The following is a 24423-nucleotide window of genomic DNA, read 5'->3' as shown; positions in this document are numbered from 1 at the left end:
CTAAGTTACTTGCTCATCTTCTGCAGTCAGAGGGTTCCAATAAGTTGCACAGGCTCCCAACATGAGTTAGGTCAGCTAGCCATGTAGTAAACGTGCACAGTTGTGCTTCCACAGCTTGGGTTTGAACAGTGATTGGACTGGCTTGTGACACTGGGCTTGGACCTTCTCTGTGGTCTGTATAACACTGAACTGATGGACAATACTTAAGAAGAATGTTAAAGGTAGAGGAAGATCGTCACAGGATCAGAGAATGATTGAGGTTGGAAGGGTGGTCCAACCCCCCCGCTCAAGCAGAACCACTCAGAGCCAGTTGCCCAGGACCGTGTCCAGATGGCTTTTGAATATCTCCAATGATGGAGACTCGACAACCTCTCTGAGCAACCTGTGCCCGTGCTTAGTCAGCCCCACAGTAAAAAAGTTTTTTCTGATGTTCAGATGGTGCCTCCTGTGTTTCAGTTTGTGCCCATTGCCTCTTAAAAATCTTGGACTACTATAATGGAATATGTTGCTAAAAACATTGTCTCTCTTGTATTCGTAGACATCATGGCAAAGAAAAAAAATCCATTAAAGTAAGGCAAATACATTTTCATCATGATTATTCTGCTTTTCTTAAGAAAAGGCAATATAGTGGGTAAGTGAATCTCTGATCTCCAAATCTCAGTCTTTTATCTACCTATATACTGATTTCTGAAAATATAATTTCAAATTCATCTCCAATATTCTTTTATGCTGCAAATTGTTGTTCTGTGTGATTTAAATAGCAGCTGGGACAATCTGATAACAATGCATAGAAATATTAGCAGTTTTAATCCAAACATTTACCAGAAGCCTGCAATTTTACAGTACAGAAAATATGAAAGATGCAATGTCTTTAGGAAACTTGAATGCTATAAGTTAACAGCTGCAACTTCATATAGCTGTGCATCACTCTGCAATCATAAACTCAAGCTAAGAGTGCTCTTCCCAGTCTGAACGCTCATGACCAATTTGAATAGAAACCATTCACTAAGGATTTGGGATGCAAAGCAGAGAGGCTGAAATGAATTATTCACAAATTGCTCCTGAAGAGGTAAATACCATAAGGTCAGAACTTCTCAAACCGGTTATGAATGCTGCAGCAAAATCCCCATTAACCTAGGAGTGTGCTTTGGGTGGTGTGTTGGATTTATGTATTAAGAATCATTTTTTAAATTTTCTCTTCACTAGGTAATGTCAAAAAGACTCGAGGACGTTGCACTGAAGGCTCAGTGAAAGTGAATCAGTCTCCTGCTCTTTTAGGCTTCTTAATAATTGCAATACCTCTAAACCCTCTTTCCTTCCCTGCTATTCCTGACTATTCCTCTGTGCTTTTTGAACCAGATTTGTCTAAGGTGTCACCTAAATTTACCTATGTGTCTCCAAAATTGCAAATTATAAGCTGGAGTTAAGCCAGCTGACTTTAACAGGAATGTGTGTAGTTGTGCCTGTTAGATCACAGTCGCTGTGATTTTTCTGATCAATGCAGAGAGATATTAATTTCAAATGCATATTTCATGCTTAGAGGTATCTTTGGCCTAATTTGTCCCTTTCATTGAAAATACATCTCAGCCTTCAGTCATAGTTTGTAGCCAGGACTATATGAAGCCAGTAAGTATCACCTAGAGCCATCTGGAATCTGTCTGCTCACCTGAAGATTGTGAAAATGTTAAATTGGATAAAATCTCCTCATTGAACACTATTAGGTGAGTTAAATGTCTCAGCCTTTGTGTCTGGACGTGGGCAGGATAAATGGCTCTCATACAGGAAAACAGTGAGTAGTATTGTAGCTACTGCGGAAAAATTCACATATGCTCTGCTGTGTTGTGTTGGCAAGGCTCTGAAGCAGTATGAAGAAAGGGCACATTGCTCACAGTGATAGCACTTATGATTAAAGATACAGCAAGACTAGTAGCAATCTCTCGCAAGAGATTTAAAAATCACTTATTTAGAAAACCGATGCTTCCAAATCACTGAGCAAGATAAACAGCCCACAGGGAAAACTTGATCTTATTATAATCTGAACTACCAGCTACTGTGCTACCATAGCTGAGAATATTCAGATGTTCTGGATACCTTCCAAAATCTGTGTCCCCATCAATCTTTAGATGTTGATTTTTAAAGTGGTTGTGTTTTTTTTCTTTCTTTTTTCTTATTTTAAAAGACATTTCTCAATTGTTTTTATTCTTTTTCTTATGAATCTTTAAGAGCCATACAATGTATAAAGCATGAAAATACTAATTTCCTGAGCTAATTTCTTGTTACTTACTGAATGGAAAGATGAACTATATGTTTATACCAGGAATAACAACACTATGGTTCGTTGTTTGAAGCAGGTGCATATGTTACCAGATAAAAGCAAAGGTGTCACAACTGTTTTCCTTGACTTCTGAAACATCACCAGCTTTCAGTGATGAAATCTCTATAACTCTTCTTCTAGTCTTGTTTGTCTGTCATTTTGGTATTCATGGCAGCTCTGCTTTTCTGATATACCTGGTTACAGTAATCTTTTACAATCATTCTTTAGCCTCACGGGCTACTGCAACTGAATTAATTATAGCAAAGTGCTGCAACAGAACAGTAATAATGCTCTTTGAGGTGTGTATTACACCAGATTCCCAGATGGATGGGATTTTAATAAACTCAGCTTCACCGCATGCATCAGTTTTCTCAACTGTCTAGAAAACAAGTTTACACATGTAGTGCGTTCTCACACACTTGCACATGATTTGTCTGGGCTGAGGGACCACACTGACGTATATCAAGCAAAGGTAAAAAGCCGTTGCACATATAGGTAAATTTTAATCCATTCCATTTTTAAATACCACAATAAATTTAATTTTCACAATAAATTAAATAGCCATATTCAGTTTACAAAATAGAATTACTTAGTGTGAAACCAGTATTTACAAACATTGTACACTATTTACATGATGTTCAGCTTTGTTGACACACAAGCATAGAAGAAAAAATTATCTGACCTTTTTTTGACACAATTGACATGCTACAAGTGACACTATGGTCCATACAATAAAACAATAGTGCAAACTCACCACAGGAACTCTGAAACAATGTAGTTTTTGTATGAGATATTAATTTCAAATAATAAGAAAATAGTACTATCCACTCTCATTGTAAAAATTCAGCACTGTGTTTAAAGTGTCAGTATTCCTTTAGCAATATACATACCAAATAAAGCCTGAAGATTATGCTTTCTCACAGCGTCACAGACTTTTGTCATGAATTTTTATGGCATAAACTAACGTTCTGCTTAGATCAATAAGTATGTCACATAAACACTTCACTAAGTGAGAGGAACACTGACCCTTTTAACGGTGTCTGACTTTATGTCCCTAAATACCTCCTTTCCCTTTATTATTATATCTTAAAAGACGCAACTATGCTGACAGTAAATTTATGTTAGTTACTACTCTGTAGAAAAAATTGATCCCACCGTATATTTGGTCACACACTGCATATGTACACGTATGCATGAAAAGAGTTACTTTGATAGCTGTGTCTATGAAAAGTGCATATTTTAGCAGAGACATTTATTGCATGTCTCAGGTGCAACAGAAAGTGGTGTATGAAGTTTAATTTAGGGCCAGTTAAATGTCCTCCCAGTGATCTGGTAAAATTTTTGATTAAAAGGATGAAAGAACTTGCGCAATTTGGTAATGACAGAGATATCCACCTCTGGATGGATGCGTCCCTTGCTACCCGCCAGGCACTTGTTAAAGACAATGTTAAATCGCAAGCAGTAAAACCCTCTGGTGGCATTGAAGTATAAATTGTACTGACTTATCCTTGGAGGAAGATTTAGGAACTTCTCGACCAGCTGGAGTTCTGGCAGTGGTTCTGTGATGAGCCGGTCTCCGTCCACGATATGAAATTGCTCGATTGGGAAGTACTTTAACCATCTCTCCAGATGTTTTGTGTAGATGCTGGTTCTCACTGCCTTATACTTAGTGTTCACTTCGCAGGTATTAGGATCAATAGCCAGCTTCTCAAATTTGTAATAAGTTTTGTTCTTTCTTTCCTTACCTTCCAGCACCTGAGTGTAATCAGAAATAGCTCTTGTGGTAGGTTCCCTGACAATGATCAATAATTTGATAGATGAGTTCATTTTGTAAATCCTTTCAGGTACTTCCTCGGTGATAAAATACGCAGGGCTTTTCTCAATTGTTATTTGATGAGGGTAAGAAAAAGGCATTTTTTTCCGGTACCACTCAATCCCCTTGGCATAGTTCTCATCGTTGTCAAAGAAGTGAATCTCTTGAGAAGCTTTAACCACTGCAGGGTGAAGGTTGAGCATCTCCAGCAGTGCTCGGGTGCCTCCTTTCCGCACCCCAATGATAATGGCCTTGGGAAGCTGCTGAACCAGATTGTGCAGTCGTATTTGTTCCTTGGTGGCATTTCCCTTTCGGAACTCATGGAGGAGCCCTCGCTTGAACTGCAGAGCTCGCAGTGGGATTTCGTCCTGGGCGCGCGGTCCAAATCGACCATCGATGGGGCAGAGGGGCTGCAGTCTGCAAACAAAATAACAGATATTTGTAAAAAGAGGATATCTCTTAAGGCAAGTTTTTTTACATGAGGCAGCCACGCTCTTGGAAACATTTTGCAATGTGATGTGATATGTTCATCTTTCAACTTTTATTTTATTCTGCCAGTGATTAAATTGTTTGCAAATTTTTTGATTATTTATTCTGGTATTTTGCTGTGATTTAGCTAAGTAACTCCTAACTCCACTCTTCTGCTCTTCGCAAGCATAGGCACTATGATTACTGTTCTTGGGGCTTCTTGAACCATGCCTCACCTCCCACCTTCCTTATTACTTTGTGATTGCTTTGGCAGTTTTTAAAGCATTCTAAGATGAATTTTATTTGGTCATTTTGATCTGAAAATCCAGTTCATTAAGTCGTCTCTTTCCAACACTTTTCCTATTCTAGCCTGAACTCCATTCCTGTGCTTCCCATTGTGTTGACTTTATTAGCTGCTGATACAGAGTTGGCCTTTTTAGTGAAGAGGAGCAAAAGGGATGAAAAACAGCTTTCTAGGCATCATCTTTCAATATTTTCCCTGCTCTTTAGAAGTTGCCCAGTTTTTTCCCTGCAAATCATAATCAGAAAGACCAAGGTTCTGCATCAGACATGATTAGCAAGGCACAGAAAGAACAGCAAAAAATGTTTTAAAAAACGCAATTATTGCATCATTACATCAATGATTTTATCATTATGTATCCTCCCACTGAACCTCATTTTGTGCCTTACTGTTTCTTCTTTTGCCCCTGCATTTTTGTGCTGTTCTTGTATATTCACCTGCAATTATTTCACCTATTTTCCACTTTTCTAATGCTTTCTTCTTGTCTTTGGTGTCACTGAATGCAAGAAATGATTCAGCAAGAAAAATGTTACAATTTTACTACTACAGAACCTTGAATAAGCCCTCACCTCCACTCCCAAATCAGTGCTTTGGTCATTATACAGGCCAATATTGCACTGAAGATGAAATTGGTGTGTACAGAGCGCTTCGAAAGTCCTACAGAAAAATATAATTAATAACTTTGTGGAGCCACGCTCTCCAAAATTAAAGATATGTAAGAACAAAGGTTGCCTAGGCAATTCTAATATGAGCTCACTGTGCATATATATTATGATACGGTTTTTAAATTACAGGGCCACATGCTATTATTTTTCACAGGACCCCTGCCTCAGCCAGTATACCAGATGGGCACTGCTCATTAATAGCTGTTTAGGTATTCAGTATTTATTCTGGTTTCTCAGCATGTGTCCTCTCACTCATTTATTGTGTATTATTCACACCCTGCTTTCAGGACAGAATTATTTATTTCTTTATGGCTTTTCCATCCATCACTGCTTGTTGGGGTCTCTAATTTGACACTGATGCTAGGACAACGGATGGCTGGGACAGAGTGAGTTTGATCCCCCTAGCTGACCCATTAGCTGTTTCCTTGATTATCCAGATGCTGAGAGATATAGCCTGTCCAAACAGAGCAGAAGAAACAACCCGGATGACATTGTTGGGCTCTAGCTAAGTCCTGCAGACTAATTAGAAGGTGTGAGAAGTGAGTTCCTGTTGTTATTTCTTTCGTCAAGTTTCTGTTCTCTTCTTTTCCTTTGCTCTTTACCATCTACTGAGTAAAAGCCTGTCTGGTGGCAAAGACTGAATCATTGAAACGCTGATGCAAACCTGCCAATAAAAGAAAAAAACCCAAACAAGCAGAAAGTAATGTCTTGACTTAACAAGTGGTACAACTTCGTCAGACTGGTGTGGCTGGTAAGACAGTCCCTCTGCAGCAGTGAGGTGGCAGTTAAAAGCATAAGAAACAGAAGCTGCAATTGCTCTCTCTGTTCTTCTCTTCCCTCTCCTTCTGTGTATTTGTTATTTGTTTTCAAGTAAAGAGGATTCCACAACAGCAGTTCCAGACCCATCTCAACTAATTTTATCACTTTTGCTCAAAAAGACATTTAGCACTGTCTTCAATGTAACACAACAGCTTGTCAAACAGGGTGGTTTCCTTTGAAAGTGAATAAATACTCAAGATATCCTCTAGCCTAAGGGAAAAGATTGGATGTTGTTAGAAGTCCTTCCTCAACACTTTACATTTCAGTTTTTTTACTCTTTCCCCTTTCTTCTCCTCTCTAAACAATAAAAAATATCCTTTAAAAGATCTTGGCAGTGGTGGTATTAAGCAGGCTGTCAGATCTTGGTAGATGAATCCCCAGATGTAACTATTTACTGTTATATCGCAACATGTTAATATTTTTGATTCTCTGAGACATTTTTTCCATTAAAGTAACAGTCCTTTGCAAAGAAAGGGTATATGACATTTGTTATATCACTGAAGCTGCTCTCCCAAAACAGGCAATTTCTCAAACCGCTACAGTAAAACTCCACAAATATTCTTGAGAAAACCCACCATAAACCAATTCATCTCTGGGAACTATATTTTTGACTAATTTCAAAACAGCTAAAGTACATGTGGATCATCTTAATGACAAGTAGCAGTGCTGTCTCTCCTGATCCAGAATACTTGCTAATTGGCTTCTAATGTAGGTGTCACAGTGGCAAAAGATTATGAGCCTGGTTCCAGCAGGAGCAGTTCAGAACATCGAAATCAGGTGTGGAGGCTCCCCATATTGCTAATGAGAGAGTCAGGCAACTCCAGGACTGGTCCAGATTTTCTCAAAATTGCCAGGCACAGAACCTGTTTGAGCTTCCACATGTAAAGCAGCTCCAAGTACTCGGGATCTGAAGGACAGCGGCCTCCCCTGGAGGGAAGTGCTCAGCTTATCTGACTTTATGATTCAGTGAATCAGATAAGATAGTAGTCATTTCCCTTTGGGCCTAAGAAAACTCAAAACATTCCCGTTGAAGAGCCTAATCTGAGGCCATTAAATGTGGGCCATCCCCAGCTCCCTTGTTCAAATTGGATCAGCATAAATTAAGCAGAAATGAATCTGGATTTCTTCCTGAACAATTAGTTACTCCAAAGTCTATTGAAGCCACTCAATGTCCTTTTACTGACAGGTTCATCAACTCTGGATGTGCCCTAGTGCTGAGGCAGAAGAACATTTCCAGTTAATTCATGTGTGTCTAGTGCTTCCTTCTCTCTCTCTTTCATAACCAGTCCAAATAAAGGGCTGCTTTTTAGCAGTGTGGTATTTTTCACACTGGGTAATGCAAGAGAATGAAACTGAATTTTACTGCCATTGGTAACATTATATATGAAACTGGTGGAATTCACTGCCGCAGGAGGTCAGAGAGTCAAATACTGTGGCGAGATAATTTTATAGCCATCAGTAAATTCTGAAGATGTGCAAACACAGATAATAGCACAAGGTTAACTAGATTTCATGCCTCTGAGCATAAAATATACTTTTGCAGGGACCAGTAAGGAATTCTGCCTCCATTTACAGAATCACATTAGTCTCAGCAAAGTTTTAACCTCTGAAGCATCAGAGATGCTTTGACCACCAGGAAAAAGAAAATATAAATTCTGGGGCTTAATTTGCAATGCACTTGATCCTAGCTGAGTACATGGTCTCCCTCTTCTGAAGTATATTTAAGCAGCTGTAGAAGGCACCCAGTGACCTCAGATGGAGCTCAACATTACCTAGCAATGGACACTAGGTAGCTCTGTTTTCAATTCACTTTCCATGCACTGCATATTCACACAGCATTGCGTCACGATTTTGAACTGAACTAATATTTTCCATCATTTAAAAGAAGAACACTAATAGAGCATTAGAACTGGCAAGCTGTCTACCAGCTTCTGGAAATATTGATGTTTTCATTCTTTTGAAACAGCCTTTTTTATCCTGTCTTTGTGTAGCACCTACCAGAGCAATCCCAGGCCATTTCCATGAGGAAAAACTTCTTTACTTTGAGGGTGACAGAGCACTGGAACAGGCTGCCCAGGGAGGTTGTGGAGTCTCCTTCTCTGGAGATATTCAAAACCCACCTGGATGCGACCCTGTGCAACATGCTCTAGGTGAACCTGCTTTGGCAGGGGGTTGGACTAGATGATCTCCAGAGGTCCCTTCCAACCCTTAACCATTCTGTGATTCTGTAAATTTTGAAGGTGACAGAAACAGCAGTGCCAGTGCAGGTAGCACTACTGTTACACTGTCAATAACCAGTTAAAACTCAGCCTGGTCAGAAGTGCCAAATGCTCTTTGATTTCCTCTGCTGGATTTTCTACTGCTCTCCAGGAAATCACTTGCAGAGAAAACCCACTTATTTAGCACATTCAGCTCCAGAAAATACTGGCTAATTAACATAGTTAAAATTCTCAAACCCTGAAGCAATCTTTGAAGTGAAATGGTATTCAAAACTTCAGGAGCTACTCTGCAGGCTCATACTTAATTTTAACTACCACTGTAGCACATTAATTGCTTGCTCATAAATTTAGAAAAGATGATATATAAATACATCATAACTGTTTTGCTGAAACTAGAGGTCAACACACAGATGCACACAGACAAAAATGAGCTACTGTAATGACATTTTTACTGGATGCTGTTTTATTTCTTCTCTGAAAACAAGTGCCAATGTGCTTAGAATACAAATGGATAGACAGAAATACTTTGACAGGGATGACCCATGACTGTTTTCCTACTCTCTTCTCCAAGGGGGAGGAAAGAACAATGAAAACCGGTACTAGAAAAGACAGTATTTCTATATGTGAGTAGACACTAAAAAAAAAAAGAAAAAAAATCAGACCCTTGAAGCGAAAACTCAGGCAATCTGAGACCATTTATAATTAAGAGAGCAGCTACTTAATGACTTACCTATCCAAGCTCCCAACTCTGGCAACTAGATATAGGAGACTTCCAATAGCAAGGCTGCCTAGCACGAAGAGCTTCTGTCTCAGCAACGCCTGCTGTTTGAATAGCATGGCCCTCCATCAATCTTCAGGACTTCTTCAGTCTGCAGAGACAAAAACACATAAAACACTCATTAGAAAGCAAAATGCAGGGTAATGTTTAATCAGTTGTTGCAAGTGATTAAGCCACACTTGCAAAATCTTTTCAAACTGCAAAATAAGTAGTTAAAACTTTTTTGCTTGCCACTGTTTTTCTGTCCCATGTGGTAACACCAGGCAATGTGTCTGGGATAGGGTGATAATTCTGGAAGTAACAGTTCAACTGCATCCACTGTTACTAGGGCTATCTGATAGCCGTACCATGGGTCTTGACTGTGTAGAGGCTTGTATTGTAACAGGATCTCTTGTTAGGTAAATATGCTTAGACTTTAAGCCCTTCAAAATCAGCTTGGGCTAGATTTCAACAGAGATTTAAATGCTTTGCTGCCAAGTGAGGCATCAGTAACCAGGAGTTAGGCTTGCAGGTCCTGTGCACACAGTGTATGGGGGCACATTTACCGTGTCTCTAGTATTATTAGAGTGTAAGCTGGAGAGAAATCTAAACCAGTGTACTTCCTGATCTGTGCCAGCAAGTCCCTGATGACAGACCTGAAAAACATGTAGCTGGCGTGGGCACAACGATCATCTTCGACACCAGCTCGTCCTGTCAGCTCTCTGTGTGCTGGGCACTAGCTTGGGCTGTTCTGTGAAGACACCCTTGAGCACCTCATCTGCTTGACACCAGCCTCAGCTATCGTCTCAAGACCTGATGGGACACAAACTGGAATCCTTGAACCGAGCATGCCCATACCCCCAGATTTCAGCAACACCAAAGCATAGACTTAAATTTCCTTTTTTGATGTGTAACAGAGACCATCTAAAGCCCACAAGTGAGCTTTGCTTCAAATACTTTAGATATGAGGCAGGCACGAGTCAAACGATGTGACCTTGTGCCAAGAAGATTGAATCAGAATAACCAGGAGGTCCCTAGTACTGAGTATAACTATTTGTCTTTAGCCTGACTCTTCCCTAGGCATTAGGTTTGTGTTCAGGACTGCAGACCTGTTTAGGAGACTCAGAGCTGCATGCCTAATGATCTTCTTACAAGAACTGAGGAGAAAGATCAGTCCCTCCTTTCAGAGTACAGCCAAAGATGACATGGTTCTTCACTCTGTACCAATCCTGGGCTTTCTTATACAGGAGACTAAAGTTAAAATCTTCTCACTGGCACAGGGGATGTAAAGCCATATTGTCTACCTACCAAATGAATGCTTTAAACACCAAATTGATCCTCTTTACATAAAAAGCACAAATATAAACTGGAATCACCTGAAATACTTAACCATATTCTCATTCCCTCAACCATGGAGTATTTAATGTATTACGGAGTAGTTTCAACAGAAACTGCTTTTTTTTTTTCTGAATTTTGACTGGACTTACTTTGAACAATTTTTGATGTCAAGTTCCTTATGTTTTACTACCAGTAAAGTTCCTTTTGCAGCTCATTTTGTTCTTTTCCAGCCTTAGGACTTGCATCAAGCAAGGCTGGGATAGATTATTATAAGCATATAACTATACAGAGAAGCAGAATGTGTAGTGAGAGTGCCAGGTTTGGCCACTGTTAAACAGAGCCTGTAAATGTTTCTTTGTCCTGCCCATACTGTTAATTTTTTAGCCCAGAAAGCTCTCATGAGACTCCGGGATACAGTTTGGGAGCTATTACAAGCCAGGGACCATTCCCAACAGACACCATGCATGCTAGCTGAGTTTAACAGTATGGATGCAGGTCACTCCGTACTAGTTGTCTTCAAGGGTGGTAGAATAATCATTCCCAAGCACATTTATTTTACTGCTACATAGAAAGCCTTTGTAAGATCAGCCCATCAACTCTTCATAAAAGAGCCATGCAACACTGAAGCTCTGAGTTTGACTGAGTCTCTAACACACTTCTAGTGTGTTAATAATAACAGTAACTCCTTATACAGCCAGGTCATAGCTCGGGATAATCTCTCATACAGGATAACCTATCAATCATACAGAATATATTGCTTTTACATAGATAAAAGCAACTCTATAATAAGAATTCTTAGATAAGATTCTTATTGCAACAAGAATAAAAAACACAGAGTGAAAGGAGTTTGCAATGTAAATACAGAGACAGAAGAAGTATTATCATGCTTAAAAAATGAATGAGGAGCAGAGGTACAGAGAGATTAAGTGATTTGCTCAAGGTCGTAGAGAAAACCTGTAGCACCAGTGGGATTCAGTGTGAAACATCTGAATTCCTCTCTAGTGCTTTAAGTACTAAGGCACTAGATAAACTTTTACCTGTTTGTAGTATACTTGTTCTTAACATTGAAAAATAAACATAAAAATGACACATAAATGCGGAATTCTAGACATTAAGCAAGGCAGAAAACCCATAGCTGAAGCTTAATTATGAAGAAAAATGCACAGATACTGTATCTCAATGTTGATATGCTACTCCTAATTACTCTTTTAAGTTATTTCATTAAAAAAGAGGAAAGAGGACATCATGATGACGATAGCAAATTTTCATAGGTTTCCTGTTTAAAATCCTTCAGTGCTGCTCTCTCTAAATAAAAGTATCACTTCAGCATTACAACAATTGGTTCTGAACTTCATCTCTCAGAAAACATATGTATGCAGCCTTCCGTACATGAAACTAAAGTGCTGCCCACATGTTCTCCCTTATCCAGGCTCTAAGACCCCAGTTAAGTCCTACCTGCAGGCCTCACTAAGGCTGTGGAGGTCATCAGGCCATAATGAAATCAAATTAATGACAAGCTGTTTCCTGAAATTGATTCCACAAGGTCTCATGACTGCAATATTCACGTTTGCAATAAGATTCAATGCAAAAAACCCGAACCAACCAAAAAAACCCCAAACCTGTGTTTGCATGTACCTGAGTACAGAAAACTTTTTCACAGAATGACAAGTACAAAACTCCCACCAGAAATGCAAATACAACATTATTTTTTTTCTTGTTTCATTTTTCTTATCACTGTCAGCATCTAATTTAAAGTCCATGGAAGGAGTTTTATTCCAGAAAGGTTCTGACCTCTATAATACTTTCCTCAGATGTTAGGTTTGTTCATGAAAAAAAAAAAAGTAGAGAAATAACATCTCAGCTTCAGAAATGGCTACATCTTGCAATGGATGTACTGAGATAGCTCTACATGACAGAGGAGAGGACTAAAGAAACACTTCTATTTAAACCACAGAGTTAACACAACCAGAATGTGATTAAGGTGAAGGTCCCTAAGGCAGAACTGTTGCTGAAAACTAACATGGCAACACTTAAATGAAATGAAAAGAAGAAATGAAAAGGAAGAAATGAAAATTCTGGAACATGTTATAAGCTGCACAAAGTTTTCTGTAAGGAGTGCACAATTTTAAACTTAACAAGAATCTGGAAGGCAAGATAAAATGTAATCTAAAGTGACAAGATTTTAGCAGTTATTTGAGGCAAATAAGGGTGTGTTTTAAAAAATTTTGATCTCTATTAGGGTTGACAGCTGAACTGGCAAACAAGCTACTGGCCAGCAGGAGGAGGGTTGGGAAAGCTGCAGGCAGAACTCTCATGATAGCTGGATGCTGAATGTAGAGCCTCCTACTAAAAGAAATGACAGTATAATGTTGCACATCTCTAGTGGGCTTACAACAGAAATATCTATCTTTAAAGAATGTCTCCATTTAGCCTGCACCCAGGGCTAAAAAATAACCAGTTGTTCTATCACCCAAGACCCCTCCCCAACTGAGAAAGGGAATGGGGAAAAGGAGGGAGACTCATGGATTGAAATTTAAACAGATTTAATAAAAAAGAAAACCAATATCAATACTAATGCTACTACAAAAGACACAAAGTTATATTTGGCCCATATAGTAGTTGTGAAACTCTTCATGGCTAGCAACCACTGAAGAAAGAGAAGAAAAGACCAGGGAGGAGAAAAAAAACCCAAACCATTTCCAGCAAGCTTTCCCATTTATAGGGAACGTGACGTTAATGTTATAGAATACACCCTGTGGGCCAGCCTGGGTCAGATGCCCTGGCTTTCACTGCCAATGGCCTTGATCACCATATCACAGCTGGCCACAAGCTGAAACTAAATGTAACAGAAAATTGATTCTATAATTTTATTGCCATGATACCAGGACAAGAATCTAGTTAAATATGCATATGAGGAAAGTCCCTTCATGGATATCCAAGGGAGTCACGATGCCCAAAGAACAACAGAAACAATTCACAATGTGGAATGCATGTTTTCTAGAAATGAAAGTGCGTGCAACATCACATAGAGAAAAAAATGTCATGTGCTTTGTGATTTCATATGCACAGCTGATCTAACTTGTTAGATTGACATGCTAAGTTAAATAAAGAAGCTTCATTTAGCACTAGAAGGTAGCCTTATCAGCGTATTGATGTGAATGCCTGACCCAATCCCATTCCCCATATTCCTATCCCTGCTGGTGAGAGGGCTGGAGTTATTGAGTGAATTGCCAAAAGAAGACAGTACAACTATATAGAACTGTGATGATAATACCAATTGAAAAACAGATGGACTGTTCCTGATGATGAAGTGATCATGGATAAAGGAAGATATTGCATGTGCTGGCCAAATAATGTGAATTTTCGGTAAACCCTTGTAAAAGTTAGTTTTAGGTTCAAGTTAGGTCAAAGTCAAATGAGTAGGAAAAAACAGAAAAAAGGATGCCAATAATGAAGGTATTATTGATAAAAGTCTGAATTTGATAACACCATGAATTGTGCAGAAGCACTGAAAACAGAAGCTGTTGCTATAATCACCTATTCCAAATAAACAGACAATGAGACAAGAAAATTGCCAGGAAGTTGCTTGAAAATGATCAGAGGGAAATTTTTGGACACATGGAGAAGAGATGAGAAGATGCTCTTGATAAATGAATAGCATGTAGTTGATTATGGAGAGAAGTGTAAAAAAGGGAGGCAACATATAATCCTTTGGGAAACAGGCTGAAGAGATACAGTCTTAATAGAGTGATGCGATTAGTCAAAGCAAAGTACAAACCACAGGCAAATACTCACAATGGAGGCTGGAAAAAATAATAAATAGGTGGTATTTTTTAAGTTTATCAGCTGGCATAGATTTTTTTGATTTTGCACACCAGCAGGGGTCATCTGTTGACTAACAAATATTTGTCTTCATACACTGCAAAAAGATCTTTGAGTTTATGTGGGATTTAAATACAGTGACTGAGAAAACAAGTTAGGCAACTGATCACTTGGCACGTTTCCATTTCTCTTGATTTTGCATTGTGTTTCTTGAATGTTAACTACAGTTTCTTGCATTTGTCACTGTGAGTAAAATTCATACAAATCAAGCACTTAAGACTTTTTCTGGGGTAGGAAATAACATGGCATTTGGGAAAGGAAGGAATTTATCCATTAAACTGTGGGCATCAGCTCATGATCCTCTTTACGGTCTGGCTGGAATAGCTGGGCATGCTCCTGCTCCTCCTTTAGCTTCCTCCAGGCCCTCCCCTTCCCCTTGTGCTATTTCACCACTGATGAAGGTCTAGGCTAGCAGCAAGGAAAAGATACACTCCTGCTGTACTTTTTTCCCAGTACTCTTTGCTTCGGTAGCTTAATTGCAACAGTACTACTGCACCATGTGGACAGTATTAAAGAACTAGAATAATCATGATAAAGCAGAACATGACTTTTCATTAGAGAGAGGATTTTTCATTCCTAATAGCATTGAATAGCCTAAGAACAGATAAAATTCTTCCCCTTTTTGACACAGTAAAATGAAATGGATAATGGGAAATGAAGGCTTTGAAAATACCATTTTTCTGAGGGAATGGAAAAGTCCTGAGCCTGCAGAAGTGGAATTTTGATTTTTTCTTTTAATTTTCCTTAATGGTTCATATTTTCAATATCAAAAAGAAATTGAATTCTGATGAGTAATTACAGTGTTTCAATTTTCTCTCTCTAGTATAAGAATGACACGGGATGAAATAAGATTAATGCACATTTGCTCAATTCAAGTTGTGAAGGAAGAAAAGAAGGAAATATATTCACAATATGGAAGAAATTCACCAGTGCAGGTAAATGTCCCTATGTGCTAAACATGTCCTTTTCTCCTCATGACTCATATTGATGGAAACAGTGGAGAAGAAAATGTCAGCAAAGCTGACAGAAAACGGTAAATGATGCAGAAAAACTCCAACATAAAGATTTCCTATAATCTTATGCCACAGCTGTGACAATAACTTAAAAAATACCTTTTTTTTTGTCTGCTATTGTAGAGTTTTGACATTTAGGGCTGCCTTTAAGCTGCCCTTGAAGCCTGTTCTTTGTGTAAAGAAGTGGTAAGACCCTTTCTCCAGAAAGGCTGCTTTATTCTGGGGACCATCCACAAAATCAGCATCTGTGTGTGGATACTGGACAAGAAAACATATGTTCATTTCACAGAAGTTAGCACACTATCAGTGCTGAAAGAGCATTTGTGATTCATAATCCCAAGCCCATCAAGGCTGGATTGGATGGTACACCCAGATACCTGGCTTCTCTCAAGCCTATACAGAGTGGCAATGGCTATTTATTTAATTCACTGTCTGCAGGACATTTAACTCCAGACACCCTCAAGACTCATCCATCCACAGTTTTACTATCTCTAGGTAGCGGCTGTGTCAAGTGACAACAGCACAGAAGGCCATAACCAGCTCTGTATCACATTCATGATATTGCCTGACCCCTTCATTTCTTTGCATTTTACTGAAAGACATTGAGCAAGATGGTGTTGGGAAGAGAGAAACAACTCCAAAGCTCTCTGTTGCCTTTGCAGTGCCCTGTGCCAAACAGATCTGCTGCCAGATTGTCAGCGTAGTTAGGAATCTCAGACGCTTTGATGCCCTTGAGGTCTCAGACGCATCTGCTTAGGAAAACTGCCTTATTGCATCCGAGCCGGGAAGGCAGGAGGCCACGTTCTGCTGAATGATGACTAGGTTGCCATGATCCACGCTTAGCTACAGTGCTCCAGGAACACTTCCAAGCACACAGATCTTAATAGGACTTCATTAGTCCAAAATACAGATGCCTGTCTCCTTGCCAGTATCCTGAGTATATTACCCTGCACTGCTCTTCATAGAGCATGAGATTAATCTGATAGGTTTGGCCCTTTTCTTTGAATTAATGGTGTTTCCCCATCTACTTCCCTCCTTTTCTTCTGAAATGATCACCTTCCTTGTCTGCTCCATTTCTCAGGAACAGTGGAGCTGAAGACACTAAGATAGAAAACCTGTAGAACTGCAGTTCTAACTGTAGAAAGTTTATAATAGATACTAATTTCACAGTCTTCAAAAGAGAATATCAGCCTTGTTTCTTCCAGCTGGTATTACAACAGCTGTAACCAAAAATAGCAATCAAAAAGGAAAAAGGAGGTTGAGGAGCAAAATGCAGTGAAATGGAAGAGAGGGGAGGAATGACTGCAAAAGTCAAAAAAGAAATCATAAAGGGAGGTCAATAGCACTGTCACATTAGGAGTAGGCAGTTTGATTTTTGGGTCAGAGAAAGACTTAAACAAGAAGATTATGAGTCCTCAAAGAGAAAGGTAAGCATGTAGATATCCAGAGCTTTCTTCTGTTCTTCATTTAGAGTCCAATCTTTGTCATGAAGAGTATTTGCTGTTTTGAGTAGGATATGAAGGCAGGGAGGTATTGCTTAATATGATTCAGCATGAAATAAAATGATACCTTTTCACATACTTGTAATTTTAAAATGTTCTTTTCCATTACTTCAAGTCATTCTTGCAGACCATTGCTGCTTTATTTTTTTCCTGGAAAAAGTTGCCTTTTCCCAAATAATTTCATACCTGAAATAAGACATATGAAAGACTGTTTCAAGGTTCTTTAATTAATTAAAACTGGCAGACAATTTACATTGATTCTCCTCTTAGCTCTCATGGTGACAAAATCTAGATGGCCTCCTGCAGCTCCTTACACCTCTGTTTTCTGTGACTTCCCTGTAGAAAAGCAGCAAAACTGACTTAAATGCAAAACATTACTAGGAGTCAAAAGCATTGATGGGAAAACTAAGAGCAAAAAATTAACCAAGCTGCAAATATATTTTGCTGGTACACTGCATTTACAGTAAAAAACACCTAAGTAGATTTTTGCTCATGGCTTTTACTCCCCAGTGAGAAAAAATGCCAATGTATGAGATAACACCCACACTCACCCCTCTGTGCATATATGGACATGCTACAAAAAAATAATTTGGGTGACTCTGAGCATTTTTTTTGCAGCCTAATCTTAGTCCTTGCTCCTCAGGCTAGATATATTTGCCTAGCTACAGTGCTGCCAAACCCCGTGCTATGTGTGCTGCAGTAATACCTACTGCTTGCACAGCTGTGTCTTGCTCTGGCTGCTAAACTGGAGTAAGCAGCAGTGACAAAAGTCCTTTTTCCTACTATTGATGCGAATGACCAGGTGCAGTGAGATAATACTACAAAATACTGCAAGATGACTAAATATGATGTTGTCTTCTTGTGGTCCTGTTCTCCTTCAGCTTCTCTGACTCTGTGATCTTCTTCTTATGCAGCCTCAGCTTCCCTGAGTGTCCTGTGGAGCAGGCAGCTCTCTCTGCCCACCTGCATATCTTTATGTAGATCACTTCCTCATCTCTTTTCTCATGTTCAGACTCATATTCTGGACTGCCCAATTACTGATAAATAGACATCACATTGTCTAATATGGAGCACCTACACTTGTTCTGGATCACTAGCATCTCTGTCTTTTACTCAGACCCTTAATCCGACACATATTCAGCTCAGACTACTCTCCAAAACCTCATATGCAGGCTAAATTTCATAGCTGCTTTCTGCATAAATGTCCCAAAGATAGTCTGTTAAATACCTATATATATCTAAAATTTTCCCATGGTTTCCCTTCACCATTTTATATTAAAACCACTGCAGTGGTCTTTTCTCTGGCCTTGACCAATATAACTTTGCTCCATTCACATCCATTCTGAACAGCGCTGCAAAGAGCATTCTTCCAGCCCATCTCTCTGACCACACCACGTTTGTCTAGACACCCTTTTATTGTCTTCCCACTTTCTCTATCATACCTTTCTGTATATTTCTGTGTCTGGGTATTCCTGGGGGAACAGGGAGAAAGAGAGTTTAAAAACTTGACCCCAAAGACCACTGAGTTATTTTTCAGAATGCAAAGTCTAGGTGCTTCCCCTGTAAGTCCTGACCACAACACTTCCCTAAGTAGTGCTGCCTATTTTAATGAGGAAATCTAAGTGAAAATATCAATGCCAGTTTAACCAGGGACTTGTCACAATGCCTCCATGAGAGAGGGAGACCAATTAACAGTTTTCTCTGAAAATGAGAGCGCTGTGATTTTCTACTGTGTATGTGTTTTAAAGACCAATATTACACTGCTATACTGGCCCAAGTGACAGCTCACAGCCCCCACCTGGGTCGAAAAGAAAGGGGAAACAAGGAAAGACAGCTCATGTCTGCAGGAGCCAGGTGTTACAGAGCTGCACAGTGCCGGAGAGTTCCCCATAAATGAGCTCTCTGCTCGCTAAGCAGTCCTGCTTCTCTTGCAGAGCCCATTCATCTTCCTCCTGCTGGGCAGTGTGAGCTGCAGAAGTAACTGCTGTCTTGGGGCTATATTCACTCTCTGACACATACCCAGCTAGGCAAACATGCCTGCTCCATGGTTTTAAATTAAAAAAAGAAAAACATGAAAAATCAACCAAAACCTCTTTGCACATGCTTTACTGGTGGATCTCCGAGGCAAGAAATATGCCAGCAGAGATATGTGCTTCTGATCCTCACTGGCAGTCACACCTGAAAAATTACAGAAGGGCTGCTCCTCTGCTGGCATGAGATGCCTTCTGTCTATCTCTTTTAGAGCAACTTTTTAGAGAATACTTTTCAGTGTGCTATTCCCAGTCCTTGTATTGATTTCACACTAATGCAGCTTGATTGACTTAGTGAACTTAATTTAACTTGAGCTCCACGGAATGGAGAGAATCTAATCCTTTCTCTGTGGGTGCTTATGACTTAGAATCACTTTCCTAGAGATGTATTTATTTATTAATTTTATTTTTTTGTTTTTTTTTTTTCCTGACCCATCATAATGACAGTCACCACATGGACTGTCCATATTTTTGGATATAGACACATTTTGCCTGCATGGTAAAATATGCTAGAACTGTTGCCACTAGAAGGGGCTATCATTTGTCTGTCACATAGTTAGTGGTGAATCAGTGAAAGAAGAGAGAGTAGCAATGGTCTAGCTAGATGTAAAGCTCACGTAATTCATCCAGGAACTTGAGATAACCTCTGGCCTATGCAGTTCACATTTGTAGTGGACATTAGTCATGGTATCTGTCTGGTTTGTCTTTGCTTCTGACGCTCATTTACAGAACCTATGTCCTAATACCTTGTGGGATCATGGGCTGGCTGCATCCTCAACAGTATTTTGTACAAAAAGAGAAAACTGTAAAATAATCTGCACAATTCAAAATATATTGGTTGTGTGAGAATCAACCCCAGAATATCTCAATGTTTTGTTCAATTGGCTTTGAAATATACAAAAACACCTCCACCTGTCACTTCATGTTCAAGAGGATCTCATATTCAAAGCAACTGCCATATAAGTATACAATAAAGTTAAACTAGTTCTGTGTGTCTGTGAAAATATAGGTCCTAAAGAGTCCTGCTTGCATATTGTGTAGCTATCATCAGAGTAAGTGACATCTTATAAATGTCTCGATAGATGGAAGAGTTGATCTAATAATGAGAAAAAGAATACTCACAAATAATTTATTTGTCATTTGGTGAGGGAAAAGAAGAGTGAATAATTTATTTGGTCAATATTATTCAATCATCAATAGAACTGGTAGAATAATTTATAAATTTGCCTATGAATAATTTATTCATCGATTGATGGTAGGAGGAAATTAATGAAGTAAACAATATTCAAGTAACACTCAACAGGCTCTCAGAGGCAGGCAAGACAGACAGGGAGGAACTGAGGGAATGGATCCCTCTTGTCAGCCTCATGACAGCCTGTGCACGAGTGCAGGGGATCACCAAAGGGCAGCTGCCCTGTAGCCGCTTCTGTAGCTTGCTGATAGCCACTTCTTTCCCATCTACCCACCCAGGACAACAGTTCTGCAAAGGTGCCCTGAGAGCGCTGTGTGATTTCTTTGTGTCTTTGATGGTGGTGGGAAGCTGTTTGGAGTTCCACTGGCTTCTGCTGTGATCGCTCAAGCCAGACGCCGCCTGCTCTGACATGTGGCAGCAGAGGCTGCGGGTGCTATCACAGCCTTTCAGCAGCTTGAAACTTGTCATGCAGCTGAGAAGTGTGCTGTGCTCTGCTTGTGCACTCAAGGTAGGAAGCAGAAGGTTTCCCTCAGAAAGGCACAGGACACTGTGCCCTGTTTCTAGATAGACTGCAAAAATAAAAACTAAAACTCCAAGGCATCTTAGAGAAAAAAAATCTTAACAGCTTAAAATATTTCATGTTGCATCCTTAAAGGGCAAATCATCAAGCTACTTGGATCCACACTAGATTACAAAAGTCTCGTTGTGCAACTGAATTGTGCTGTGCCTGAAATGAAGCAACAAATTGCTGATGTGCAAAGAGTTAAAAATAATCCGCTTGCCCACCATGTCTTTTCAGAATATGACTTCACAGGCTTGTTACTGCGACCATCAAAATCATTTCAAGGCAATTCTTATCTGAATGTAATTTTTAGATTTGTTTAATTTAGTAATATCTTTCCAATGTGGCTGAGCGAGGGAGGATGTTTCTTGCTATGTAATGCATTCAGAAACACCCCACTGCCTTCAGATAGCATCCACTGGTTTGCTCTGAGTTTGCTCTACCGCCATTGAATAAATACATAACAAATCCAGTCTGAATATTAACCAAGAGACACAGCAGAATACTGTTAATAAGAATCATCCTGAAATGGCTTTTGTTGTGTTATAATCTCACATAGTAATACCTGTTATAAACATAAAAATATAAAGCAGGCATGAGGATGTCAGCAGAAGGGTTTTTTTCTGTTTTCAATGTGCTAAGTTTAATGGAGGATATATGTGCAGTTTGGGACGAAAACAGATACCCTTTATGAATAGACTAAGTGGAGGAATCAGCTGGCTTATGTTCTCCTCTCAACGGCTACCAGCATTTTTCCACTCTTTGTTCCTTTTTTGAATATAAACTCTAAGCACTGAAAATCAAAAAATGAAGCAAAGTTTATGAATTATACACGGTCACAGAGTTTATTAGTGCTCCATGCTCATCCTCTTGGGAGTCACTGAAGGCAGAGCTTTGAGCATTTTCCAAATTTTCAGATGTGTTCTCCATTTCTTTATCTCATTCAGCTTTTGATATGGTGCATAAATTATTCATCAGGGCTACCATTATTTCGTTAGCTTGCGTTGTTCTCTGGCACCAAGTCTGGAGAATGATATTAATTTTGCATTTGCAATTACTAAACTTAAAATAAATCAGTTAATTCTTCCTCTATTCTGTTCTCTTTTTTTTCGCAGAATGATGTGTGAAGGACTGAGATGTGAACAGAATTTCATTTTGACCTTGAACCCTAATTACTCTTTTCATCCTGCCATTTCACCAGAAGATGTAACTAAAGTTTATGTAAGAAATATTTCTATTTTCCTTTCTCTCTCTCTCTTTTTTTTTTTTTTTTACATGGGAAGATGGCATAGGAAATAAATTTTTCCAGATCATAAACTCCATTAAAGCTCAGTGAATTACATGCTATGCTGGTTAAATTCAGAGAAGGATCCTCTTTTATATACTTTAAGTCTGTCTCCTTGAAATTAATTTTTGAGGCAGTTCATCTCATACTTTCCCAGTTGCAATAGCATCTGAATGGAAGAGTTTCTCAATTACTTCACCTTACGGAGTGTAAAGGAGACACTACTCTCTTTCCCCAACAGAACATACAATATATTCTTATTATTATTTACTTCCTCTCGTTTTACTCCCATAACACACTTATGTCCCTTCTTGCCATCCCTCACCCTGCTCTGCTGATGCAGTTACCAGGTAGCAGGCTACCAGGCAGAATATTTCCATTTAAAAATATATATAGGTAGTTTTACAGCTAAAACAATGTGCTGATGAACTGGAGCTGGATCACAGCTTATCCTGGAGGAAAACTTTATCCTCACTGTTTGGTACAAGAGCAGACTCAATTACACTGGTCCAAAGTAATTTCCCCTCATGCCCATGTGGCACATCTGTTTCCTGTCCCTTCCCAGGGCTCCTCGGCTGAAGCTCTCTTGCAGAAGAGGAGGAAGAAGGAGAAACTCTGGTCGGAGAGGGCTTGTGGCCATTTCTGTCCAGCTGTGATTCCCCTTATGCAAAGAAGACCTGGTGATATTTGCTTAAAACTCCACGTCTGTGAGGTGGTAACCATGCTGACCAGCTGGCTGTGAGAGATTGTGATGGAGCTGCCTGTGCTGCAGCGCAGTGGCATGTCCCCACCTAAGGCCCCTGTCAGGACAGAGGATGGATGGCAGCACCACGCTCCTTCCCCTGTGCTGACAGCCACTCAGGCAAACGATTCACCTCCTGGCATCTCTACAACAAGCCCCATTTTCTGCAAATGCAAGATCACAGCCCAGAATAAGGAAACAATATTATGGTATTACCTAAGATTATGGATTAATTCACTGATTTCTTTCAAGTAGCACTCTGTCCTACCTGCAGGTTCACTTTAATCTTTTGGTCTTTGAAGATGCTTCTCTCCTGACTCTGTGAATGTTCTTGCCGCTAACTAACCACCTTATTTTGCTCTAGAAATATTTGTGGGTTTTGTGTGCATTAATATACTAATGTCCTGTATTACTTCCTTGAGCAATTCCCTTTAGATAATGGCAGGCACTTTTACTCGTCTAAGAGCTTTAAATGTATTGTGTTTGATTAAATTTAATTTATTTAGTAGTTCTGTGGGACTGATCACAAATAAGAATCTGAGCAAGTGGGATGATGTCAGTGGCCACGTTGTTATTATCAACAGAATCAGAATTCTGGAGAGTAAAGTATGAGACAGGGCACCTCTTACCTCCAAGTTAGTGGTCCTAATGTTGTCTATTTAATAGTTACCTAACAGACTGTGTGGTTGTAGAGATGTCTTTATGTTGTTTTAGGTGAGCTAAGGAAGTTGCTAACTTTCATAAAACACAGGTACGTAGTAGGTACAAAGGTGCCATGGAGTTGAAGTTTTATATATTCAGAGAACCTTGCTTTCCATGGCAACACATGCTTCTGTCCTTCCCCTTTGTGTTTGTAGGTATAATATTTTGTCTCTGAAAAATGGTGGTTCAGTGTCACTGCCAGCTAAAGATACCCACAGAAAAGATGCCAAAATATCCTCAGCAATAGTAGGTTTCTCAAACTACGCCATGTCAGAGAAACCATGCCTGTGGTCCTGCTGGGACTCTGGGAGCAAAATTTTTAGCAAGTACACATATCCTAGGCAAACAGTCTTCCCCTGCTGTGAGGCCACTCCTCCCCCCTGCTCTCTGCTTCTCCCCAGTTGCCTGTCGGTAGGAAGCCCCTCCCAGGGAGAAGCTGTCGGGCTCCTGCCCGATCTGCCCACACTCCCAGGTCACCAGGGAGAAGCCATGTAGCTGGTCCCCCCAGCTACCAACTCCAGCCTAGTAAGACTCAGTGAGAGGGCGTTTCCCTGCACCTGGCCACCTTGAGATCCCTAGGGGCTCCCTGTGCTACTTATATACACAAGTTGTGGATCCCTGTAAGGATCCTTAGGCTAGTACTACATAATAACCGGCACCAAGTATCATTCTGCTTAGCTTACCCCCAAAGGTGCCAAGTATCATTCTGCTTAGCTTACCCCCAAAGGTGCCAATCCACATCAGTTTTCACAGTGCCCAGCTTCAGGCTTTATTCACACTGCTGTGTGAAGAATAGGGCTGATTAAGAAGAAACCAACA

At 39.7% G+C, this 24423-nt stretch overlaps 1 protein-coding gene across 1 annotated transcript in view; it reads right to left on the bottom strand.

The window, feature by feature from the left end:
* Positions 1-2845: 2845 nt before the first annotated feature.
* Positions 2846-24423, bottom strand: part of HS3ST5 (heparan sulfate-glucosamine 3-sulfotransferase 5) — a 37599-nt gene continuing 16021 nt past the window's right edge. The window contains exons 2-3 of the mRNA XM_068404246.1: positions 9330-9468; positions 2846-4544 (exon numbers count right to left, since the gene is read on the bottom strand). Of these exons, the coding sequence (XP_068260347.1) occupies positions 3614-4544; positions 9330-9436 (1038 nt within the window). The 5' untranslated portion in view covers positions 9437-9468 and the 3' untranslated portion in view covers positions 2846-3613. The remainder of the gene's footprint in view (positions 4545-9329; positions 9469-24423) is intronic.

Source organism: Nyctibius grandis, chromosome 1 (genome assembly GCF_013368605.1).
Source record: "Nyctibius grandis isolate bNycGra1 chromosome 1, bNycGra1.pri, whole genome shotgun sequence".
In the NCBI taxonomy this organism is placed as follows: Eukaryota; Metazoa; Chordata; class Aves; order Nyctibiiformes; family Nyctibiidae; genus Nyctibius; species Nyctibius grandis.
This window is presented reverse-complemented; position numbering and strand designations above follow the sequence as displayed.